Below are 22,390 nucleotides of genomic sequence, written 5' to 3'. Positions count from 1 at the left end.
CCAATACCCTACTCAACAAATTGGATGCAGTCTATCACAGTGCAATCCGTTTTGTCACCAAAGCCCCATATACTACCCACCATTGCGACCTGTACGCTCTCGTTGGCTGGCCCTCGCTTCATACTCGTCGCCAAACCCACTGGCTCCATGTCATCTACAGCTCACAGATTACTGCACCTGTACATAGCCCACCTATAATTTAGCCCAAACAACTACCTCTTTCCCTACTGTATTTAATTTATTTATTTATTTTGCTCCTTTGCACCCCATTATTTTTATTTCTACTTTGCACATTCTCCCATTGCAAATCTACCATTCCAGTGTTTTACTTGCTATATTGTATTTACTTTGCCACCATGGCCTTTTTGCCTTTACCTCCCTTATCTCACCTCATTTGCTCACATTGTATATAGACTTGTTTATACTGTATTATTGACTGTATGTTTGTTTTACTCCATGTGAAACTCTGTGTCGTTGTATCTGTCGAACTGCTTTGCTTTATCTTGGCCAGGTCGCAATTGTAAATGAGAACTTGTTCTCAACTTGCCTACCTGGTTAAATAAAGGTGAAATTAAAAATTAAAAAAATGGCCAAGTCAAAGTCCAGACCTGAATCCAATCGAGAATCTGTGGAAAGAACTGAAAACTGCTGTTCACAAATGCTCTCCATCCAACCTCACTGAGCTCGAGCTGTTTTGCAAGGAGGAATGGGAAAAAATGTCAGTCTCTCGATGTGCAAAACTGATAGAGACATACCCCAAGCGACTTACTGCTGTAATCTCAGCAAAAGGTGGCGCTACAAAGTATTAACTTAAGGGGGCTGAATAATTTTGCACGCCCAATTTTTCAGTTTTTGATTTGTTAAAAAAGTTTGAAATATCCAAAAAATGTCGTTCCACTTCATGATTGTGTCCCACTTGTTGTTGATTCTTCACAAAAAATACAGTTTTATATCTTTATGTTTGAAGCCTGAAATGAGGCAAAAGGTCGCAAAGTTCAAGGGGGCCAAATACTTTCGCAAGGCACTGTAAATAAAGGGGGCATACTGTATAAGCAGACAATGAAAGCTCTTAAAATATTAAACGATTACATCTGTCTAAAACAGGCTATACACTACATGTGCACCACCAAGTCAGAACAGTAGGCTAAGTTATGAGGTGGAAAGGGACCAAGTTATTAGTGTGAAGCACATGGGCTGCTAACAGCTTACTACACAACATACACTTAATATTACTTTCTTAGCTACAGTATACATATGTCCCTGTCATATTACAGCATTTATGCAGCAGCATAAAATACATTTTTGGACTCACTATTATGCTGTGCTCACTTGAACAGGAAGGTGGCACGGGGGTCCTTCTTGTGGGCAAATCTTGTCTGGCATTCTCTGGATTTATGGTTCTTTCAAGACAACTGGGAACTCAGAAAAAAACATGGTTGAATCAGGACGTCAGTGATCTTCAGGTCGGAGCTCCCGACTTGGAATTGCGAGTTGGATGACCGTTCAAAACGTATTTTCCCAGTTGGAGCTTGTTTTTTCCCCCCAGAGTTCCCAGTTGACTTGAACTCACTAAAGTCTGAGATTTCCCAGTTCCGAGTTTCCAGTTGTTTTGAACACGGCAGAAGTCATTCTGGATTGACAGCATGGACAATGTTTTCAGCCTTTTCTGGCCTATTGTGTTGCGTGTGAATGTTTATCCATTTAAGTTTGGAAAAGAGACTCTTAAACCCAGACTTGGACTACACACCCTCTCCAACAAATAGAAGGCTAGTGATTGCTTTGCAACACTTGCAGTTAGCCACTGATTCCTTCCAAACCACTCATTGTTGAATTTGCGATTTCCAACTTTCTGTGTAATGTTTATGTCCAATGGCCGATGAGCACTGATACGTTTTTTCTATAATTTCTCTTCATATGACAAGAATTGAAAAGGATTTGCCAGTAGATTGTCGACTTAATTCATGATGATGACTGCTTGTCTAACTTGCTAGCTAAGATTTTTTTAACGTATGATGTTGATTTTTAAAGTATGATCAGTCCAATTAAAGCTGCGGTAGATATAACGTGATTTGACGTCATTTTATCTGTGGCCAAGGACCTTGAGCCTTCTTGGATGGGCACTTCTTTTATGTAAATTTATGGCACCACCCAAGGGGCTTGAACTTTCTAGCTCTACCTGTAGCTTTTGTGGTGATGTAATTTCCCTATGAGTGACAGAACACTGAGCAAATCATGGCACAACTAGAGAAGATTACCAACTCCTACGCTCTGGCTGCCCCTCCACCACACAAAGCACTAAGCTATGCTGAAACACCTGCATTTCTGATCTGCCTTACTCAAGAAAGCAAAAAAGAGACCATGTTTGTATTATTTTTTACACTGTTTGCAAACTGATATGTGACACGTAGTAATGACAAAATAACATACGAAACAGGGGAACAAATATTTCAGCTAAACAGGTGGGGCTCAAAAACCCACCTGCCTTGAATGTTCGCTTTACATTTTGTAATACTTTTTGTTTATCCATAAGATTACAGTAATTCCTTCCTTGGTTAGATGCTTTTAGAATTAGTGGACTTTACTGGCAGTAGCAAGGGTCAGGAAAAATTCCAGGCTGTCTGCCAATGAGGTCAGGAATAGAGGGGGCTCATCAGCTGAATTATCGCAAATGAGCGAGCGAGAGACAAACCACGTGATCAATCCACCGGAAGTAAGCAAAGCCTGGCCCCTCTCAAAATGTCGGCGCCCGGAGAAGACACGCTTCCGAACGAAGATGGAGAGATAGAAGAAATGGAAGGGGGTGGCAGCGACGAAGACGAAATGGAAGAAGAGGGAAAGGATGGAGAACAGGAAACTCAAGTTTATGTCCCCGGAAAACAGCCTCTCCAACCCGGAGAGGAGCTCGAGATGGACCGGTCGGCTTACCGCATGTACCACGAGTGTCAGACAGGTTGGTCCAACAGTTAACTAGCTAATAGTTATTTTATTGCCCATCAAACAAATTAATTAGAATGTTTTAAACTTACAATGTCACGAACTGTTATTTCAAATGTATTGGATAGCTTGTTTGCTAACGTTATAGCATTAGTTTGTAATTCACCAAAGATTGATCTAGATGGGCACTTGCTGATTGTTTTGCTTTGTCACCATATACCCCCCGCCCCAGGTGCTCCTTGCCTGAGCTTCGACGTGTTGAGAGATGCGAATGGAGACGGCAGGGAACAGTATCCCCTCTCTATGCTGCTCTGTGCAGGCACACAGGCTGACGCTGCCCTCAGCAACAGGTAGCTGTCACACCCACCGATCCATAACAATGACACTCAGCATACACTCAGATTGCCTTCCTATTGTGAGGCTGATGTGAAGGGATCCCCAAATACTTACATTGAATATACTTTTTGCACACCCCGCTATTGGTAGTCCTTCATTGCCCAGGCCTCATTGACTTATCCTACCATAACTTTTCTCCTCCTTCTACTAAGACTGCTTCTCATACGCATGCACAACCTCCACGGTACTACAGAGAAAGTGAAGGAGGGGGACGAGAGCAGTGATGGAGAGAGTGATGAAGAGGATGATGATGAAGATAAGAAGCCACAGATGGAGTTGGCCATGATGCCTCACTACGGAGGGATCAACAGAGTCCGAGTGAGTTTAACTGTTCTCATTGTCTGAGAGTATCTGAATATCTCTTGCACCCTCAGTTTGTTCTTCTGTACATGCGCCCTGATTGGACTGTGTGTGATGTGAGGCAGCAGTGGTTTGAAAGGCTCAACATTAACGCTGTCTATTTTCCCACCAGGTGACCCATCGTGGAGATCAGTCATTGGCTGCTGTCTGGTCAGAGAAAGGTCAGGTGGAGATATTTGACCTCCGATCCCAGGTGGAAGCCGTCCACAGTTCAGCTGCCATGTCAACCTTTGTTAAACAGCAGAAGGAAGCCACGCCCCTCTTCAGTTTCTCGGGTCACATGAGTGAGGGCTTTGCCATTGATTGGTCGCCCAAAGTACCCGGTGAGTCGGTCCATTGCCACGTCTGATGTTTTGGTACGTCTAAAGCAGAGTGCATATTCCTCACCATCCGCTGTGTAGATACTGTTCTATGTATAAGGGGACGTCTACTATGTTGGCTTCCATCCGAAATTAATGAGAATGACTGGCTCAATCTAATTACCTTGATGATAAATGGTTCTGGGAAACTGTCCCTAAATAAATGTGAATACAAGAGTAGAATAATAAGCTCATTTATTAGTATGTTTTGTCTAAAAGGTCGGCTGGTCAGTGGCGACTGCAAAAATAACATCCATGTGTGGGAACCACAGGAGGGAGGGACCTCCTGGCAGATCGACCAACGGCCTTTCAGTTCTCACACCAAGTCCGTGGAGGACCTGCAGTGGTCACCCACAGAAGCCACGGTATGATGGGAGAAGCAGTGGGATGTTAGGCTGAGTGACAATATCAGTCACTTTTTTAATGTCAGAAGAAGCAGACATGAAATGAGGTCAGTTGCAGAATTATAGCTAGAACTGCAACTTTCTTTCTCGTTGTCCTCTTTTTCTCCCTCCTCCCTCTCTTTCATCCTACCCCCAAGGTTTTTGCGTCCTGCTCTGTGGATCAGTCCATCCGGGTCTGGGACACCAGAGCCCCGCCCAACTCCATGCTCTGTGCCAAGGAGGCACACTCCTCAGACGTCAACGTCATCAGTTGGAACAGGACTGAACCATTCCTCCTGTCTGGCGGGGATGACGGACTTCTGAAAGTTTGGGACTTGAGGCAGTTCCAGGTAAGAACTGCAGTGGGGTTAATTTGCCCCTAGACCTAGACTTAGACATTAGTCTAAGGTTGGGATTTAGGGAGAGTCAGCTGATCCTACGGTACCAACCAGGGCAAGTTTATTTTGGGAAACTGAAGGCTAAGTTTATCGTTAGAACCTTCGTAGGAGTATCATTACATCTCAGAGCTGTTTCCCAAAACCATCATTGCTAAAGTTGCACTTGAAAACATTTGTTATTTAGCATTTAAAGGCAGAGACCGTACAGGTGCATTAAAGCTGGGACTGAGAGACTGTAAAATAGCTGCTTTCTCTAGGCCATCAGACTGTTTAAATAGTCACCATTAGGGTTGCACATTTTAGGGAATATTCAGAGGTGAACATTTTCCGTGGGAATTAACAGAAATTAATATTAATACCATTTAAATGTAGATGTTTCTTTGCTTTGGATATACACTACCGTTCAAAAGTTTGGATTCACTTAGAAATTTCCTTGTTGATGCTGGCCTTCTAGGCAGAGTTGCAAATAAAAATCCATATCTCAGACTGGCCAATAAAAATAAAATATTAAGATGGGCAAAAGAACACAGACACTGGACAGAGGAACTTAGCATCCCCGAGTTGCCTCTTCACTGAAGCTGACAATTGGCGTCAGTACGCCTATGTAGATATTCCATTTACAACATTAACATTGTCTACACTGTATTTCTGATCAATTTAATATTATTTTAATGGACAAAAATATTGCTTTTCTTTAAAAAAAACAAGGACATTTCTAAGTGACCCCAAACTTTTGAACAGTAGTGTATTTTCCATATATGGAGACAGAAACATATTCCTTTTACCTTATCATAAGTAGACAGAATTGCAAATTATTAAATACTTCCAATAGACATTTTTAAAATGATTTAGTTGTGAATTGAACTTTTTAATTAAATGAGTTCACTGAACAACAAAAGAAAAGGAATATTTAATGGTCCCCAATGATCCATTGTAACCAAAAATGTTTTCAACATACATCTGTAAAATGATATTCTAGAAACAAAATATTTGGTTGTCTTCCGCTCAGGCTTCCATCTCTTCTCCCTGAATCTCATCAATGTTCACCTCTTGAACATCAGACTCTGAGGCCTCATCTTCACTATCACTTTCCAACCTTGTTGAGGATGGCTCGTTGTCAGGCTCAAAAAGCCTCAGATTTGCCTGTTTTTCAATTTTTCAACCCTTGTATTGGTCAGCCTATTGCGTGCTTTGGTGTGTGTGTTCCCAAACAAGGACCAGTTGTGCTCTGAGGTGGCTGATGTTGGTGGGATTTGGAGTATGATGGAGGCAACAGGGGAAAGAGCCTCAGATCCACAAAGTCCCTTCCACCACGTGGCTGATGAGATATGTTGGCACAACTGCCATATTGCATCTCCATCCCAAAGCCCTTGCATGGAAGTGTACTTCGCCAGACTGCCAAGAATCTTGCCCTCATCCAAGCCAAGGTGGCGAGACACGGTAGTGATGACACCATAGGCCTTGTTGATCTCTGCACCAGACAAGATGCTCTTGCCAGTGTACTTGGGGTCCAACATGTACGCTGAGGCGAGTATGGGCTTCAGGCAGATGTCATCACGCTTTTTGATGTATTTCAGAACTGCAGTTTCCTCTGCTTGGAGAAACAGTGAAGCTTACATCTGCAAGCAGTCTGAACATCAGACAGGATGGCATTGTCTCCCTGAATCCGTGCAATGGCTTCTGCTATAGGTTTCAGGAGTTTCAAGCTGTTACCACCCTCTCCCAAAATACATAATCCAGCAGGATCCTCTTGATGGGGCTTGTCCATATCGGCAGGCTGTGATATGGCCATTTCTTGGAGAGACTCCTTCACCTCCAGGAGACTGTCAAACATGATGACAACACCACCCCAACGGGTGTTGCTGGGCAGCTTCAATGTGGTGCCCTTATTCTTATCACATTGCTTGGTGAGGTAGATTTCTGCTAAAACTTGATGACCCTTCACATACCTAACCATTTCCTTGGCTCTCTTGTAGAGCGTATCTATTGTTTTCAGTGCCATGGTGTCATTGAGGAGAAGATTCAATGCATGAGCAGCACAACCAATGGGTGTGATGTGAGGTTAGGACTCCTCCACTTTAGACCAAGCAGCCTTCGTGTTCACAGCATTGTTTGTCACCAGTGCAAATACCTTCTGTGGTCCAAGGTCATTGACTGACTGACTTCAGCTCATCTGCAATGTAGAGACCGGTGTGTCTATTGACCCGTTTCTGTGCTCTTTTAGAATACTGATTGAGGGGTGGAGATGATGTAGTTAATTATTCCTTGCCCACGAACATCAAATCAAATTTTATTTGTCACATACACATGGTTAGCAGATGTTAATGCGAGTGTAGCGAAATGCTTGTGCTTCTAGTTCCGACAATGCAGTAATAACCAACGAGTAATCTAGCTAACAATTCCAAAACTACTACCTTATACACACAAGTGTGAAGGGATAAAGAATATGTACATAAAGATATATGAATGAGTGATGGTACAGAGCGGCATAGGCAAGATGCAGTAGATGGTATCGTGTACAGTATATACATATGAGATGAGTAAGTAAACAAAGTGGCATAGTTTAAAGTGGCTAGCCGGGGCGGCAGGGTAGCCTAGTGGTTAGCGCGTTGGACTAGTAACCGGAAGGTTGCAAGTTCAAATCCCTGAGCTGACAAGGTACAAATCTGTCGTTCTGCCCCTGAACATGCAGTTAACCTACTGTTCCTAGGCTGTCATTGAAAATAAGAATTTGTTCTTAACGGACTTGCCTAGTTAAATAAAGGTAAAATAAAAAAATAAATACATGTATTACATAAAGATGCAGTAGATGATATAGAGTACAGTATATACGTATGTATACATATGAGATCAATAATGTGGGGTATGTAAACATTATATTAAGTAGCATTGTTTAAAGTGGCTAGGGATATATTTTACATCAATTCCCATTATTAAGGTGGCTGGAGTTGAGTCCGTGTGTTTGCAGCAGCCACTCAATGTTAGTGGTGGCTGTTTAACAGTCTGATGGCCTTGAGATAGAAGCTGTTTTTCAGTCTCTCGGTCCCAGCTTTGATGCACCTGTACTAGCCTCGCCTTCTGGATGATGGTGGGGTGAACAGGCAGTGGCTCGGGTGGTTTTTGTCCTTGATGATCTTTATGGCCTTCCTGTGACATCGGGTGGTGTAGGTGTCCTGGAGGGCAGGTAGTTTGCCCCCGGTGATGCGTTGTGCAGACCTCACTACCCTCTGGAGAGCCTTACGGTTGTGGGCGGAGCAGTTGTCGTACGAGGCGGTGATACAGCCCGACAGGATGCTCTCGATTGTGCATCTGTAGAAGTATGTGAGTGCTTTTGGTGACAGGCCGAATTTCTTCAGCCTCCTGAGGTTGAAGAGGCGCTGTTGCGCCTTCTTCACGATGCTGTCTGTGTGGGTGGACCAATTCAGTTTGTCTGTGATGTGTACGCCGAGGAACTTAAAACTTACTACCCTCTCCACTACTGTTCCATCGATGTGGATAGGGGGGTGTTCCCTCTGCTGTTTCCTGAGGTCCACAATCATCTCCTTAGTTTTGTTGACGTTGAGTGTGAGGTTATTTTCCTGACACCACACTCCGAGGGCCCTCACCTCCTCCCTGTAGGCCGTCTCGTCGTTATTGGTAATCAAGCCTACCGCTGTTGTGTCGTCCGCAAACTTGATGATTGAGTTGGAGGCGTGCGTGGCCACGCAGTCGTGGGTGAACAGGGAGTACAGGAGAGGGCTCAGAACGCACCCTTGTGGGGCCCCAGTGTTGAGGATCAGCGGGGTGGAGATGTTGTTACCTACCCTCACCACCTGGGGGCAGCCCGTCAGGAAGTCCAGTACCCAGTTGCACAGGGCGGGGTCGAGACCCAGGGTCTCGAGCTTGATGACGAGTTTGGAGGGTACTATGGTGTTAAATGCCGAGCTGTAGTCGATGAACAGCATTCTCACATATGTATTCCTCTTGTCCAGATGGGTTAGGGCAGTGTGCAGTGTGGTTGAGATTGCATTGTCTGTGGACCTATTTGGGCGGTAAGCAAATTGGAGTGGGTCTAGGGTGTCAGGTAGGGTGGAGGTGATATGGTCCTTGACTAGTCTCTCAAAGCACTTCATGATGACGGAAGTGAGTGCTACGGGGCGGTAGTCGTTTAGCTCAGTTACCTTAGCTTTCTTGGGAACAGGAACAATGGTGGCCCTCTTGAAGCATGTGGGAACAGCAGACTGGGATAGGAATCGATTGAATATGTCTGTAAACACACCAGCCAGCTGGTCTGCGCATGCTCTGAGGGCGCGGCTGGGGATGCCGTCTGGGCCTGCAGCCTTGCGAGGGTTAACACGTTTAAATGTTTTACTCACCTCGGCTGCAGTGAAGGAGAGTCCGCATGTTTTGGTTGCGGGCCATGTCAGTGGCACTGTATTGTCCTCAAAGCGGGCAAAAAAGTGATTTAGTCTGCCTGGGAGCAAGGCATCCTGGTCCGTGACTGGGCTGGTTTTCTTTTTGTAATCCGTGATTGACTGTAGACCCTGCCACATACCTCTTGTGTCTGAGCCGTTGAATTGCGATTCTACTTTGTCTCTATACTGACGCTTAGCTTGTTTGATTGCCTTGCGGAGGGAATAGCTACACTGTTTGTATTCGGTCATTCCCTTGGTAGATAATGCGGTCGACATTTGATTGTGAGGAATTCTAAATCAGGTGAACAGAAGGACTTGAGTTCCTCTATGTTGTTGTGACCACACCACGTCTCGTTAACCATAAAGCTTACGCCCCAGCCCCTCTTCTTACCAGAAAGATGTTTGTTTCTGTCGGAGCGATGTGTGGAGAAACCAGCTGGCTGCACCGACTCCGATAGCGTCTCTCGAGTGAGCCATGTTTCCGTGAAGCAAAGAACGTTACAGTCCCTGATGTCCCTCTGGAATGCTACCCTTGCTCAGATTTCATAAACCTTGTTGTCAAGAGACTGGACATTGGCGAGTAGTATGCTAGGGAGTGGCGCGCGATGTGCCCGTCTCCGGAGCCTGACCAGAAGACCGCTTCGTTTGCCTCTTTTACGACGTCGTTGTTTTGGGTCACAGGCTGGGATCCATTCCGTTGTCCTGGGTGAAAGGCAGAACACAGGATCCGCTCCGGGAAAGTCATATTCTTGGTCGTACTGATGGTGAGTAGACGCTGCTCTTATATTCAGTAGTTCTTCTCGACTGTATGTAATGAAACCTAAGATGACCTGGGGTACCAATGTAAGAAATAACACGTAAAAAAACAAAAAACTGCATAGTTTCCTAGGAACGCGAAGCGAGGAGGCCATCTCTGTCGGCGCCGGAAGTATTTCAACCACCCATCAGAGATGATTGCAATAGTCTGCTTTCTCAATGATTTGCTTGACCTTCACTTGAACTCTGTTGAGCTCTGCATCCAGCAAATGAGTAGATAAAGCATGGAGGGGTGTATGCTGGGCAAAGAACATTCAGAAATCTCTTCCAAGACACATTGCCTGTGAGCATCAGAGAGGAACCAGTTGCATACACAGCTCGATCAAGACATTCATCAGCATTTCTCTGACTACGTTCCTCCATTGAGTAAAAAAAACTTCTGATTCCAGGAGGACCATGAGCTGTTTCTATCGGTAAGGTGTCTGATTCATCATTTTCACCTCGAATAGAAGTCGAGGGACTTTTGTCAACGGTTGCTTGTTGTGAGCGCTGAGAGAACTTTATGCACTTGGCCAGATGATTCTGCATCTTTGTTGCATTCTTCACATGATTTGGCACAGTATTTGCAAATGTACACAGCTTTTTCTTCTTCATTAGCTGCAACTTTAAATAGCATTTCCGGGTTGAACAGGAATACCAGGATGGTTGCAATTTTCTCAAAGGTATTTTTAAAGATTTTCTGGAAAATATTGAACCCATAAAAAGTAATGGAAGGATGGCAAATACCGTAAATGCCAACTTTGCATCATTATTGCACCATCTGGGTTGGTTTGTTTGTGTTTTAAAATGGCTGCAGTCCCAACACTCTTAACAGATTAATTGTCACTGCACGCCACTGTTGCTGAACAATCACACACTGCCATCAATCTCTACCTGTGTTTTCTGTGCATTGGACAATAATCAAATACAATTTTATTAGTCACATACACATGGTTAGCAGATGTTAATGCAAGTGTAGTGAAATGCTTTTGCTTCTAGTTCTGACCGTGCAGTAATATCTAACAATTTCACAACAACTACCTTGTGCACACACAAGTGTGAAGGAATGAGTAAGAATATGTAAGTATAAATATATGGATGGCCGTGCGGCATAGGCAAGATGCAGTAGATGGTATAGAGTACAGTATATACATATGAGATGAGTAATGTAGGGTATGTAAACATTATATAAAGTGACTTGTAACACATTTATTACATCCAATTTTTTATTATTAAAGTGGCTAGAGATTTGAGTCAGTATGTTGGCAGCTGCCACTCATTGTTAGTGATGGCTGATTAATATTCTGATGGCCTTGAGATAGAAGCTGTTTTTCAGTCTCTCGGTCCCAGCTTTGATGCACCTGTACTGACCTCGCCTTCTGGATGATAGCAAGGTGAACAGGCAGTGGTTTGGGTGGTTGTTGTCCTTGATGATCTTTTTGGCCTTCCTGTGACATCGGGTGGTGTAGGTGTCCTGGAGGGCAGGTTGTTTGCCCCTGGTGATGCGTTGTGTGATAAGTCCTCTTGTCTCCCCCGCCCCTTCTCTACACCCACGGCAATCCTGTCCTTTCCTGTATGATGGCATTTCAAGATGTGGGTGGAATGTAGAGGAAAGTTGGCTCCCACACACTGGCCCTCTTATTTTATTTATTTTTAGTTTCGAGGTTTAGAGATTTGATATTACTCTGATGTGCTGGAGGAGCACCAAATCAACAGTGGTTACATGGTCTGACTCGTATTGTGCTTTAGAACCCTTAACTTGGGAGGTCGCCCATAGGACTGGTCTGGGGTCAATGTGTGTTTGACAAGGCAGATCTTAAACATGGTTATGCAGTTATTCTAAACCAGAATGCTCACAACAGAAGTGAGGAGAGATGATGCTAAACTGTAATATTATCTACCTGTGCTTTCAGTCGGGCCGGCCGGTGGCTAACTTCAAGCAGCACAGCGCGCCAGTGACATCAGTAGAATGGAACCCTGTGGACTCCAGCGTGTTCGCCGCCTCTGGAGCGGACGACGTGGTCAGCCAATGGGACCTATCGGTAGAGTCAAGTGATGTTGGTGCGAGGGCGGAGGGGGTGAAGGACCTGCCCCCCCAGCTGCTGTTCCTGCACCAGGGTCAGACAGAGGTCAAGGAAATCCACTGGCACCCGCAGATACCTGGAGTGATGGTCTCTACTGCTCTGTCAGGCTTCAATGTGTTCAGGACCATCTCTGTATAGTTGTGTGTGTGTGTGTGTGTGTGTGTGTGTGTGTGTGTGAGAGAGAGAGAGAGAGGGTCTAAGTGTGTGTGCCTGTGTTTTTTACTTCTCAGTCCCCTCACTGCTCTGTTGGCATGCATTTACCATGTACTGTGCATGTATGTTATTCCTTCTGGCCTTCACAAGTAGCATGTGTACCAACATGTTCAAAATAAAACACTTTACCAAATTACTGTTTTGGTGTGTATTTTTTCTCAACCCAACAAAATGCCTGTTGGTTGACATGAAGGAATGAGATCATGAGCTATTCATTTCCATTGATGTACGCCCCCCTATGTCTTTATTTCTAGAGTGATGCTAATATTTTGCTTTTAGATCAAAGGGTTTAGTACAGTGTCACCTTTTATTTGAGGGTGTTTTTATCTTCAGCTGTGGAAAAGATGAAGAGACCACTGCAAAATGATCAGTTTCTCTGGTTTTACTATTTATAGGTGTGTGTTTGGGTAAAACATTTTTTTTGTTTTTATTCTATAATCTTCTGACATTTCTCCCAAATTCCAAATAAAAATATAATTTAGAGCATTTATTTGCAGAAATGACAACTGGTCAAAATAACAAAAAGATGCAATGTTGTCAGACCTCGAATAATGCAAAGAAAACAAGTTTGTAATCATTTTTCAACACCATACTAATGTTTTAACTTAGGAATATTTGGTGGAATAACCCTGATTTTAAATCACAGCGTTTATGCGTCTTGGCATGCTCTCCACCAGTCTTTCACATTGATGTTGGGTGACTTTATTCCACTCTTGGTGCAAAAATTCAAGCAGCTTGGCTTGTGACCATCCATCTTCCTCTTGATCACATTCTTGATCTGGTGGTCCTCCATCCACACCTTGATTGACCTGGCTGTGTGGCATGGAGCATCGTCCTGCTGGAAAAAACTATCCTCAGAAACCAATCCTCGCATCACCGATCCTCCACCAAGTTTCACAGTGGGTGCGAGACCAGGAGAGGCCTACAAGCCACAGTGTCTCACACCCACTGTGAAATTTGGTGGAGGATCGGTGATGATCTGAGGGTGCTTCAGCAAGGCTGGAATCGGGCAGATTTGTCTTAGTGAAGGACGCACGAATCAAGCCACGTACAAGGTTGTCCTGGAAGAAAACTTGCTTCCTTCTACTCTGACAATGTTCCCCAACTCTGAGGATTGTTTTTTCCAGCAGGACAATGCTCCATGCCATACAGCCAGGTCAATCAAGGTGTGGATGGAGGACCACCAGATCAAGACCCTGTCATGGCCAGCCCAATCTCCAGACCTGAACCCCATTGAAAACCTCTGGAATGTGATCAAGAGGAAGATGGATGGTCACAAGCCATCAAACAAAGCCGAGCTGCTTCAATTTTTGTGTCAAGAGTGGCATAAAGTCACCCAACATTAATGTGAAAGTCTGGTGGCTAGCATGCCAAGATGCATGAAAGCTGTGATTGAAAATCAGGGTTATTCCACAAAATATTGATTTCTGAACTCTTCCCAAGTTAAAACAGTATTGTGTTTAAAAATTCATATGAACTTATTTTCTTGCATTATTCAAGGTCTGACAACACTGCATATTTTGAATTTGACCAGTTGTCATTGTAAGTAAATGCTCTAAATGACAGTATTTGTATTTTGGAAGAAATGTTGTCAGTAGTTTATAGAATAAAACAAAAATGCTCATTTTATTCAAACACATACCTAAATACACATACATAAATAGTGACACTGATAATTTTGCAGTGGTCTCTTAATTTTTTCCAGAGCTGTATATGCACACAGTAGTCTTGTCCAAATACCCATAGTAGCATACTACATACTTAAACTCACCGTTGCGTTCTATTTAGCATGAACCGTTTAGTAAAAAGTATGCAGTATGCCACAGCTGCAACTCAGTAGCGGCTCCTGATTGGCTGAGTAGGTGGGGCGGGGCAGAATGTGGGTGGATTTTTTCCAAATTCAGCAGACATGCATTACATTAACCAGCCTAATAATAGTTAATTTCCGATTCGATTCATTTCTCTAAACTCTGAATAAAATAGGAATGGAGTTATAGGCCTACTCAGGCTGGTTATAGGAAGACTCACATTTGACCTAGACCATATAGCTCATCTATCCTATTTAAGGACTGAAGACAAAATTTGGTTCCATTTCAACAAAGTGCTGTAACAGAAAATAATGACATCAAACAGCCTAGTAGTACACACAAACGTTTAAAATGTTCAAATCAAAGGGCTATTGCACATAAAACGTGGACAGTCGGGTGCATGCAAATTCAGAACTGCTGGACAGCACCATAAACTGAAGTTGGGCTGAGGCTTGATCCATTCATTAAATAGATAGCCACGCCTACAACACAAAAACAATCCATATGTTCAAATCAAAAGGCCTGATTAATATGGCATTAATAACACAGCCACATACCAAGTCCCTGGTGCCTACACATTCACAAATCAAAAGATAGTTTAGTATTTAAAAGCACCGACGAAAGCCAAGAGAACAAGAAACACTTTTCAATTAGAAAACATAAATCCACGTAGTTTTTAAGGAGAAAAAAGACTAGTCTACGATGCGATACTCGTGATCATTGTAAGAACAAAAACGGCATTTGAACACCACCGCAAACAACCTGGTCTCAGAGCATTTTGTAGTATTCTGTATTTAAAGCAGATACACTCCATTTACAACGATGTTACGTTTCGTATTGTATGTATTAATTTTTGGATGTCCAATACACATTTCATAGCTTACGAATTTGCAAAACGTATGATATGTTACGAATTCTAGCTAGGTGGCTAATATTAGCTGGGATGGGCGTTCGGGTTAACAGAAGGGTTAGATAACATGCTAAGTAGTTGCAATGTAGCTCAAAAGTAGTTGAAAAGTTACTAGACGTTCACGTTATACGCCAACCCATCCTATCCACACGACCAACCACCCTCCTTTTGTTTTTGACTGAAGTAACCATCTGTCTTATGTAACCATACCAGACGTAACATATACTAAATGGAGTGTCCCGGATTTATATACACAATAATATAAAATGTTCTAAGACCAGGTTTCCGCAGAAGCTTGCTATTGGGCATCTTCCCAATTAATAATAGCCTAGTTTTGTTGAAAGAGAACTCGGGGCTTATCACTCGCAGCCCACCTCTTCCAATGCATTGTGGAAACGTGTGCATCGAATTCTACTATATGAAGAGCCAAAATTAGCATAACATTTGGCATTTAAACCATACACGATTTAAGAAAATTCACATAATATAAAACGTTCTATTGTCGCATAATGAGTGCGTCATGCTGGACTGCATGGTTTCGCATTTGTGACTAATTTCGGTAGCACATCCCTATTGATTATCAGCTGTTGTCAAAGCCGAAATGAGTGTGACATCTGCACATTTAAAGTATACTCGATTTTTGAAACGTCACATACTGTAAAAAAACATCCTATTAGCAGTTGTGGAAAAAGTACCCAATAGCCATACTTGAGTAAAAGTAAAGATACCTTAATAGAAAATGACTCAAGTAAAAGTGAAAGTCACCCAGTAAAATACTACTTGAGTAAAAGTCTAAAAGTATTTGATTTTAAATATACTTAAGTATCAAAAGTAAATGTAATTGCTAAAATGTACTTAAGAATCAAAAATAAAAGTAAAAGTATAAATAATTTCAAATGTCTTATATTAAGCAAAACAGATGGTACCATTTAATTTTTTTATTTACTGATAGCCAGGGGCACACTCCAACACTCAACAGACAACATTTACAAACCAAGCATTTGCGTTTAGTGAGTCCGCCAGATCAGAGGATGACCAGGGATGTTCTCTTGATAAGTGTTTGAATTCGATCATTTTATTGTCCTGCCAAGCATTCAAAATGTAACGAGATGTAACAACAACAACAAAATGTAACAAAAATATAAATAGTAAAGTAAAGTACAGATACCCCAAAAAACGACTTTAAAGTATTTTTACATAAGGATAAAGCAGTTGTTATCTAGAATGCTTACGCTCGTTGATATTGGCTGTAGCAAAAGCTAGCCGAAATATCCATTGGTTGAAGTATAATGCAGTGCATTTGCGATGATGACACAAACATTATATTAAGAAGGACATTCATACGAGCCTTAAAATCCAATCATAATCCAAAAGTAGTGTGAAAGGCACTCATAAACTACATGTAAATAGGCTTTTGTTTTTTGCTGGTGTTCGATCAGAACTCCCCCTTGTTCTGCCACCAACTTGCACAGCTTGCGCACAGCGCACTCATGCGGCAATATTTGTAAACACAGCTTGTTTTGGTTGTGTTTCGGATGATGTTTCTCCAATAGGAAGTGAATGGTGAATAATGTACTGTCATTTGAGACACTTTTATCGTAAGTTAAGGTGTTTGTGAAGACCTACATGAATAAGAATGATACCATGATTATAGATATGTGAATGGTGAGTGAGAAAGTTAGAGGGATGAAGATCATACCCCCACCAAAAAATGCTCATCTCCCCCATTATTGGTAATGGTGACAGGTTTGCATGCTTTGTTGGAGCCTAACTTTCACACTCATTATTCATGAATGATTTTTCTTAATCATGGTATTATCAGGATTGACTTAGAAGCGTTCAGAAACATTGTATCTACTCACTTAGAAAATGTCTCAAGTCATCATTCAGTTTCTATTGGGCAAAAAAAAAAAAAAAACTGCAAATGCATCCAATGAGTTTGTAGGGGGGGGGGGGGGGGGGGGAGAAGAGACTAGATCTATAAAGTGCTTTCATTTCTAAACAGTAAAATACACTCAAATAAAAAGGTGACATTCTGTCCTGTCATCTCATATGAAACATTATCTCATATCCAAAATGCTGGAGAATATAGCCACATTTTAAAGGTTGGCATCTCTGTCCAAATACAGATATAGTAGAGTGTTTTCTCGCATTAATATTCCTGCCATCTTTCCACATGAAGTTAACGAGTACACTGACACAAGGAAACACTTTGCTGAAACATTACGCTGTAAGGAAATATGTTTATTGAAGTAACCAGCATATCCAAGAGGATCCATCACGAGATAAAGAACATGTCCAGAGACAATTCTTTCCAGACCCCCTCCTCTTCTCCCTACAGCATTACTTGTAAGGGGAAAGGGGGATACCTAGTCAGTTGTACACCTGAATGCATTCAACCCAACCCCCTTGTACAATGTTGGTCCAAAAGAAGCATTAAATATAAGGTCATACATGCTTTGCAACTGAAATTCAAAACATGAGATGAAGCACATCAATTTCAGAGATTGTCAGTGGTTGTTAAAAACAAAACTAAGAACTTCTGTAATTTGACTACACAGGCTAAATGCATTCAAATAAAAATAGGCCTACATTGGATGTAATTTAGGTCAGAAAAATTCTGACGTGAGAAATTAAATATTGGAATGTGAACAGTTCACAGTTTAAAAAAAATAGGAATGACAGATTTATTTAATGAAAACACCATAGATATTAAAGCTCTAAATAAGAGGAAATTCTTAAAATGAGGTATCCATAAACAGAGTAGGGTTGTTCCATGAAATTAGTTGCTTTTGCATCCTTTGATATTTTAAGTAGAAATTGTGCACCAATATTGGATTTAAAAGCCTGTTATATTAAAATTAAGTAGATTCTATAAATCCGATTTTTTTTATGAATAAAATTCAGCATTGACATGTCCCTCTGTGCACTGACTTCTTAGAAGATTTTAACCCACTTCACCCCAAAATTGTAAAACCCTAGTTATTCTGTTGCTTTTCATTTCTGAAGATAATTTATTTATTGAGTTTAGTGATTCATTAAGGTAAACATTTTTTTTTAATATAAAAAAAATAAAGATAAGTCACTCATTTTAAGGTCAACCCTGTTACGTGAACTGAACTTATCTTAATATCGTAAAACGACTCATTTTTAAATATTTTTTTCAAATAAACTAATAGTCAAATCATAGTGTAAACGAGAGCTGGTTTTACTCTTTTTGGCCATTTTCTGGTGTTTTGTGGTGAAAAACTGATACCCTGCTACAGGCTAATAATGTTTAACTTAATAAAATGTTTTGAACCTGGCATTCAATTGCCCCTCCCTTTTGCAAGCAACAAGCTTCCATTCCCCCTGTCACAAGGTGATTTATGGCTGATTTAAGATTAAATCATTAACCCTGTTACAGTCAACACTTATTTTATTTGGCAGTTATAGTATATTGAGCTGGGAAAACATGTTTTATTAAGTTGAAAATGTGCTCATCATTACAGAAAGTAAAATTTTTGGTGAAATATATATTTTTTAACCAAGTTACACTACCTTAAAAGGACTAATTTCGTGGAACAACCCAGTGGTATTTAACAATAAAATCACTCAGGAAAAAAACAACACTTTCCATGCATTAGGTGGAGAAACAGGTGGCAAAAAAATCTATATTTGTCCTAAAAAGGCTGATTCATTTAGTTTGTTTCTAAAGAGCATTAAGATGCAATGCAAAACGGACAACAAAGCAATTTGCTCTGAGCAATACATGATATGAAAATACAACATAAAGAAGGAAGACATGGCTATGGTGAGTTAAAGCACAGGGATATGAACAATAACTCCCTTTAAGGCACCTTCAGCATAAGATACTAGTCTTTCTGTATCATATGCACTTTCTCTTAAGAAACACCTTTGAACTGGTAAAAACTAAAACATGTTAGTTAAAACACTTTAATTTGCCTTAATCATTGTCATTTAAAAAACGGTCATTATATTTTACTGAGCACTGATTTAACAGTAAAGCTTCCAGTTTCTTGAAATTAATTAAAGTGCTGCAAACTAGGCTATTTATTCACTGAAAACCTGCTTGGCCTAAAACAATACTAGGCTATTCTTTGTATTTTCAATTGAGACATAATAAATTGAAGTACAGTGTCTGTTAAAAATGTAGCATTTCAAATCTGATGTCAATACATAGGTGGCTATTTCAAAGGTCATATTTTTCTGTCCATCAATTGGAGCTTATAAGATTGATTCAATGAAACGGATTCCTGTAGTAACTGTTTACTAACTGCATGTCTATGACTGAGGATCCAAAGGAGCAATTTGGTCCCAAAAACATTTCAACAGAGACTCTTCAAATATCCAGTTCTTCTGAAATACTTAGCTTTGGTTAAACCTCCCTTTTGAAGGATAATTTGCAGAACAATGCATAGAGGAAGTAAACTGTACATAGTTCACAACCAACTAGGAACCATTTTATCCTCTCATTGATTGACGTAAGACACTCTTAGCACTCTTATAGGCCGATTTCATCATCAAAATCATCTTCGAATGTGTAGCCCCGTCCATTGTCTCCCCCTTCCTCCTCCTCCTCCTCGGAATCAGTCTCTGAGTGACAGTTGTCAACCCTCCTCCTGTCCAATGGGGTGACACCCTCATACCCTGAGCTGTGTGAGGAGGCGGGACTGGAAGGTGAATCCGCCTTGTGGTTGGTGGGCTGTACCTCTATTCCCACGATTGGCAAGCTGATGACGTTGTTCCCTCTCTCTCGATCTTCTTCGGTGGGACTCACATACTCTTCCTCAACATCTAACCCCTGACCTTCCTCCTCTGACGCTTGGCGAATGATCTCCTCTCGTTTGTCGCTGAATCTCACCTTCGGCCTCTGGCCTTTGGCCTTGATCCCTCCAGTCCCCTCTATTATCCTTCCATCTCCCACCTCATCTCCCTCGATCTCTAAAAGCTTCTTCTCATTCAGCTCGTTCCTTATGCTGACAGACTGATCCTCCGCCGCCATTTTAAAATTCTCCACTTCAACGACAAGACTTTTGCTTGGACTGGAGACGTCTTCCTCATTAGCGCGAGTCCTAGTCCAGTCTGAGTTCAGCCCCAGTCCATCCATCACCCCCAGCACATCACCCATGATGGATGGGCCCAGGTCGAAATCCATATCGAGTGTGAAAGACGACACCGACTCGGAATGCTGAAGCTCACTGTTCAGTGGGCTTCCGAAGCCATCCGTGACATCATCAGTGTGGTTAAGTGGCGTCTCGGAATCAACGGGCGCCATTGAGTCGTTTGTTGCCGTGGCACCCGGAGACCCAGGGTCAGGGCTGGGGCCGACGGTAGCCAGGAAGGAGGTGTCACCGAAAGCATCTCCGCCTCTCCCGATGTGCATGGTGTGGCGGAAGTCCCCCAGTGGAGCTGAGATCATGGTGGGGTCCAGGCGAGGCGCCTTGTGGGAAGACTTGTGGAGTGGCATGACAGCTGAGAGAGGGAGAAAGAATTATGGAGAAAGGAGGCAAGAGGGAAAGAGAAGATGGGGTACAGAGGGAGAGAAAAAGTGGTGTAGAGAAGAGAGGGTGAGAAAAAATGAAAGAGTGACAGAAAGAAAGAAAGAGGCCAGAGACGGGGAGAAAAGAAAACCAGTTGGGTGAGACAACACATCAAGCAGAAACACTTCTATGCATCAGAAAACACACTGGCAGACTAAATGAAACTAACAAACTACCTTGATGTTCTTACTTTGACGTGATCTATTTATGCGGACACTGAGCCAAGTTCAGTCAGTGTGAGACAAATATCAACTCAATAAACCTATTTAGAAGACACATAACAGAAATAAAATACCTTCACAAAAAGGTATTTTGACAGTATATAAACCTACAGTGAACAGAGAAGTCCATTCTAGACTGTCAACATAGATAACAGAGAGAAAGTGAATGTGAGGGGCCCTGAGCCAAGCTGTCACTGAGGGGCCATTTCCCTTGATTAGTGTCACTGTACAGGGCAGACTTCTATGGTCTTATATACAGTGACCTGTCATGACAGGCCTACATGAAAACATCGCTGTTGTGCAAGAGTGTGAGAAACCAACTAGTCTTTGGCATTGATATTTATGCCAAGGCCATGCTGGGACTTGCAAGTGAAACATACTTCTGCCTGGATTCCTTCCCTCGGGGTGGGGGACTTTAAAGCCACAGACAAACACTATATAGGGCAATACTAAAAGCAATTACAATGATTCACTATTGCATTGAATTGAAAACTATATTGATAATGGACTCAACCCGGTGTTACTGAGCTTTTAAAAACAATGAGGTAGCCTACATTTAAAAAGCAGTCTGTCATTAGTTTACTATTTACCAATAACTTCCATCAGAGGATGAAACAGTAAGCGGTTGAAAGTTAATTAGTCCCTATGTGCGTCCCCTTGTCCTTGCAGGTGATGCCTAATCAAAGCAAAATCAAAAACTCCTCATAAAACTGATCGCTTTTATGCGGCAGGGCAGGCTACATTATGTCAAACTTACTGCCAGCCATAGCTAGGGACCCCATTTCAACAAATAATAATGGCTGCTTATTGAACTCTAAAACGTATCATATAGATTGCCCAGGAGTACTAGTCTATGGAAGGCCATAATGAGTGATGTCGATGGGGAGGGAGGAAAGGGGACAAAACTTGCGCTCCGCCGATCAAGTTTCTGAGGGGAGTGTTTCCAAAGCAGAAAAAGTATGGAAAACTTACTTTGATTACGCTTGTGTTTCTCTTCCTCCCGCCTCACTATCCCTCTTTTCATCGGTCTTTTCTTCTTTATCCTTTATTCTGGCTTGTTCTCGCTCTTTCCCAGCGTCGTTCGTCCCTTTCTAATATTTCTTTTTCTAAGGGATTGGCAAGGAAGTGACGCGATATTTTATTAGGGAGTGTTTTATGGAGGGAGAATGACGGGGTCTAGGGTCCACATCAAGTGCACACATGATCAAACAATCAATAACTAAATGTTTTTATACAAGGTTACAAGTATGTAGCATAAGGGGCTCCCGAGTAACGCAGCGGTCTAAGGCACTACATCTCAGTGCAAGAGGTGTCACTACAGTAACCTGGTTCGAATCCAGGCTGTATCACATGCGGCCGTGATTGGGAGTCCCATAGAGTGGCCCAGCGTCCTCCGGGCTTGGCCGGCGTGGGCCGTAATTGTAAATAAGAATTTGTTCTTAACTGACTTGCTTAGTTAAATAAAATACAAATAATTAAGCTACATTAATGAGAGATCTTCTCTCTCTCTCCTTCAGCCAACTCCCTTAAAGCTGAGGGTGGCAGTCAGAGGTTGGTGTCATTCCTTTACATGATAGAAACTTAGCTAATTA

The 22,390-nt window shown here is 42.1% G+C and overlaps 2 protein-coding genes and 1 long non-coding RNA gene across 3 annotated transcripts; 1 reads left to right on the top strand and 2 right to left on the bottom strand.

Moving 5' to 3' along the window:
• The first annotated feature begins 1,961 nt into the window (after window positions 1-1,961).
• LOC110536899 (glutamate-rich WD repeat-containing protein 1) lies at window positions 1,962-12,449 on the top strand. Its single transcript, XM_021622578.3, has 7 exons — window positions 1,962-2,950; window positions 3,167-3,284; window positions 3,483-3,648; window positions 3,803-4,013; window positions 4,269-4,414; window positions 4,591-4,782; window positions 11,933-12,449. The coding sequence occupies exons 1-7, from the start codon at window positions 2,737-2,739 to the stop codon at window positions 12,239-12,241; spliced, it is 1,356 nt and encodes a 451-aa protein (XP_021478253.2). The 5' UTR covers window positions 1,962-2,736; the 3' UTR covers window positions 12,242-12,449.
• A 160-nt stretch (window positions 12,450-12,609) lies between these two features.
• LOC149984890 (uncharacterized) lies at window positions 12,610-16,498 on the bottom strand. Its single transcript, XR_016484711.1, has 2 exons — window positions 16,267-16,498; window positions 12,610-13,154 (listed from the first exon to the last, which is right to left on the bottom strand). It is a non-coding gene; the product is annotated as an uncharacterized LOC149984890 (long non-coding RNA).
• A 762-nt stretch (window positions 16,499-17,260) lies between these two features.
• LOC110536887 (CDC42 effector protein 5) lies at window positions 17,261-22,372 on the bottom strand. The gene is made up of 2 exons (XM_021622568.3): window positions 21,771-22,372; window positions 17,261-20,509 (listed from the first exon to the last, which is right to left on the bottom strand). The coding sequence occupies exons 1-2, from the start codon at window positions 21,820-21,822 to the stop codon at window positions 19,539-19,541; spliced, it is 1,023 nt and encodes a 340-aa protein (XP_021478243.2). The 5' UTR covers window positions 21,823-22,372; the 3' UTR covers window positions 17,261-19,538.
• Window positions 22,373-22,390: the final 18 nt, after the last annotated feature.

The sequence above is a fragment of the Oncorhynchus mykiss genome, chromosome 2 (assembly GCF_057628025.1).
Source record: "Oncorhynchus mykiss isolate SJ-2025 chromosome 2, ASM5762802v1, whole genome shotgun sequence".
In the NCBI taxonomy this organism is placed as follows: domain Eukaryota; kingdom Metazoa; phylum Chordata; class Actinopteri; order Salmoniformes; family Salmonidae; genus Oncorhynchus; species Oncorhynchus mykiss.
The sequence above is the reverse complement of the archived record's forward strand: the minus strand, read 5'-3'. Positions and strand labels throughout refer to the sequence as shown.

Bases quoted from the DNA above. Each gene is read 5' to 3' on its own strand.
- LOC110536887 (XM_021622568.3), bottom strand. From the start codon at position 21,822: ATGAAAAGAGGGATAGTGAGGCGGGAGGAAGAGAAACACAAGCGTAAT. The intron at 20,510-21,770 runs GTAAGTTTTCCA...TCCCTCTCTCAG, and splicing joins GAAACACAAGCGTAATCAAA to CTGTCATGCCACTCCACAAG.
- LOC110536899 (XM_021622578.3), top strand. From the start codon at position 2,737: ATGTCGGCGCCCGGAGAAGACACGCTTCCGAACGAAGATGGAGAGATA. The intron at 4,014-4,268 runs GTGAGTCGGTCC...TTTGTCTAAAAG, and splicing joins TTGGTCGCCCAAAGTACCCG to GTCGGCTGGTCAGTGGCGAC. The intron at 4,415-4,590 runs GTATGATGGGAG...CCTACCCCCAAG, and splicing joins GGTCACCCACAGAAGCCACG to GTTTTTGCGTCCTGCTCTGT.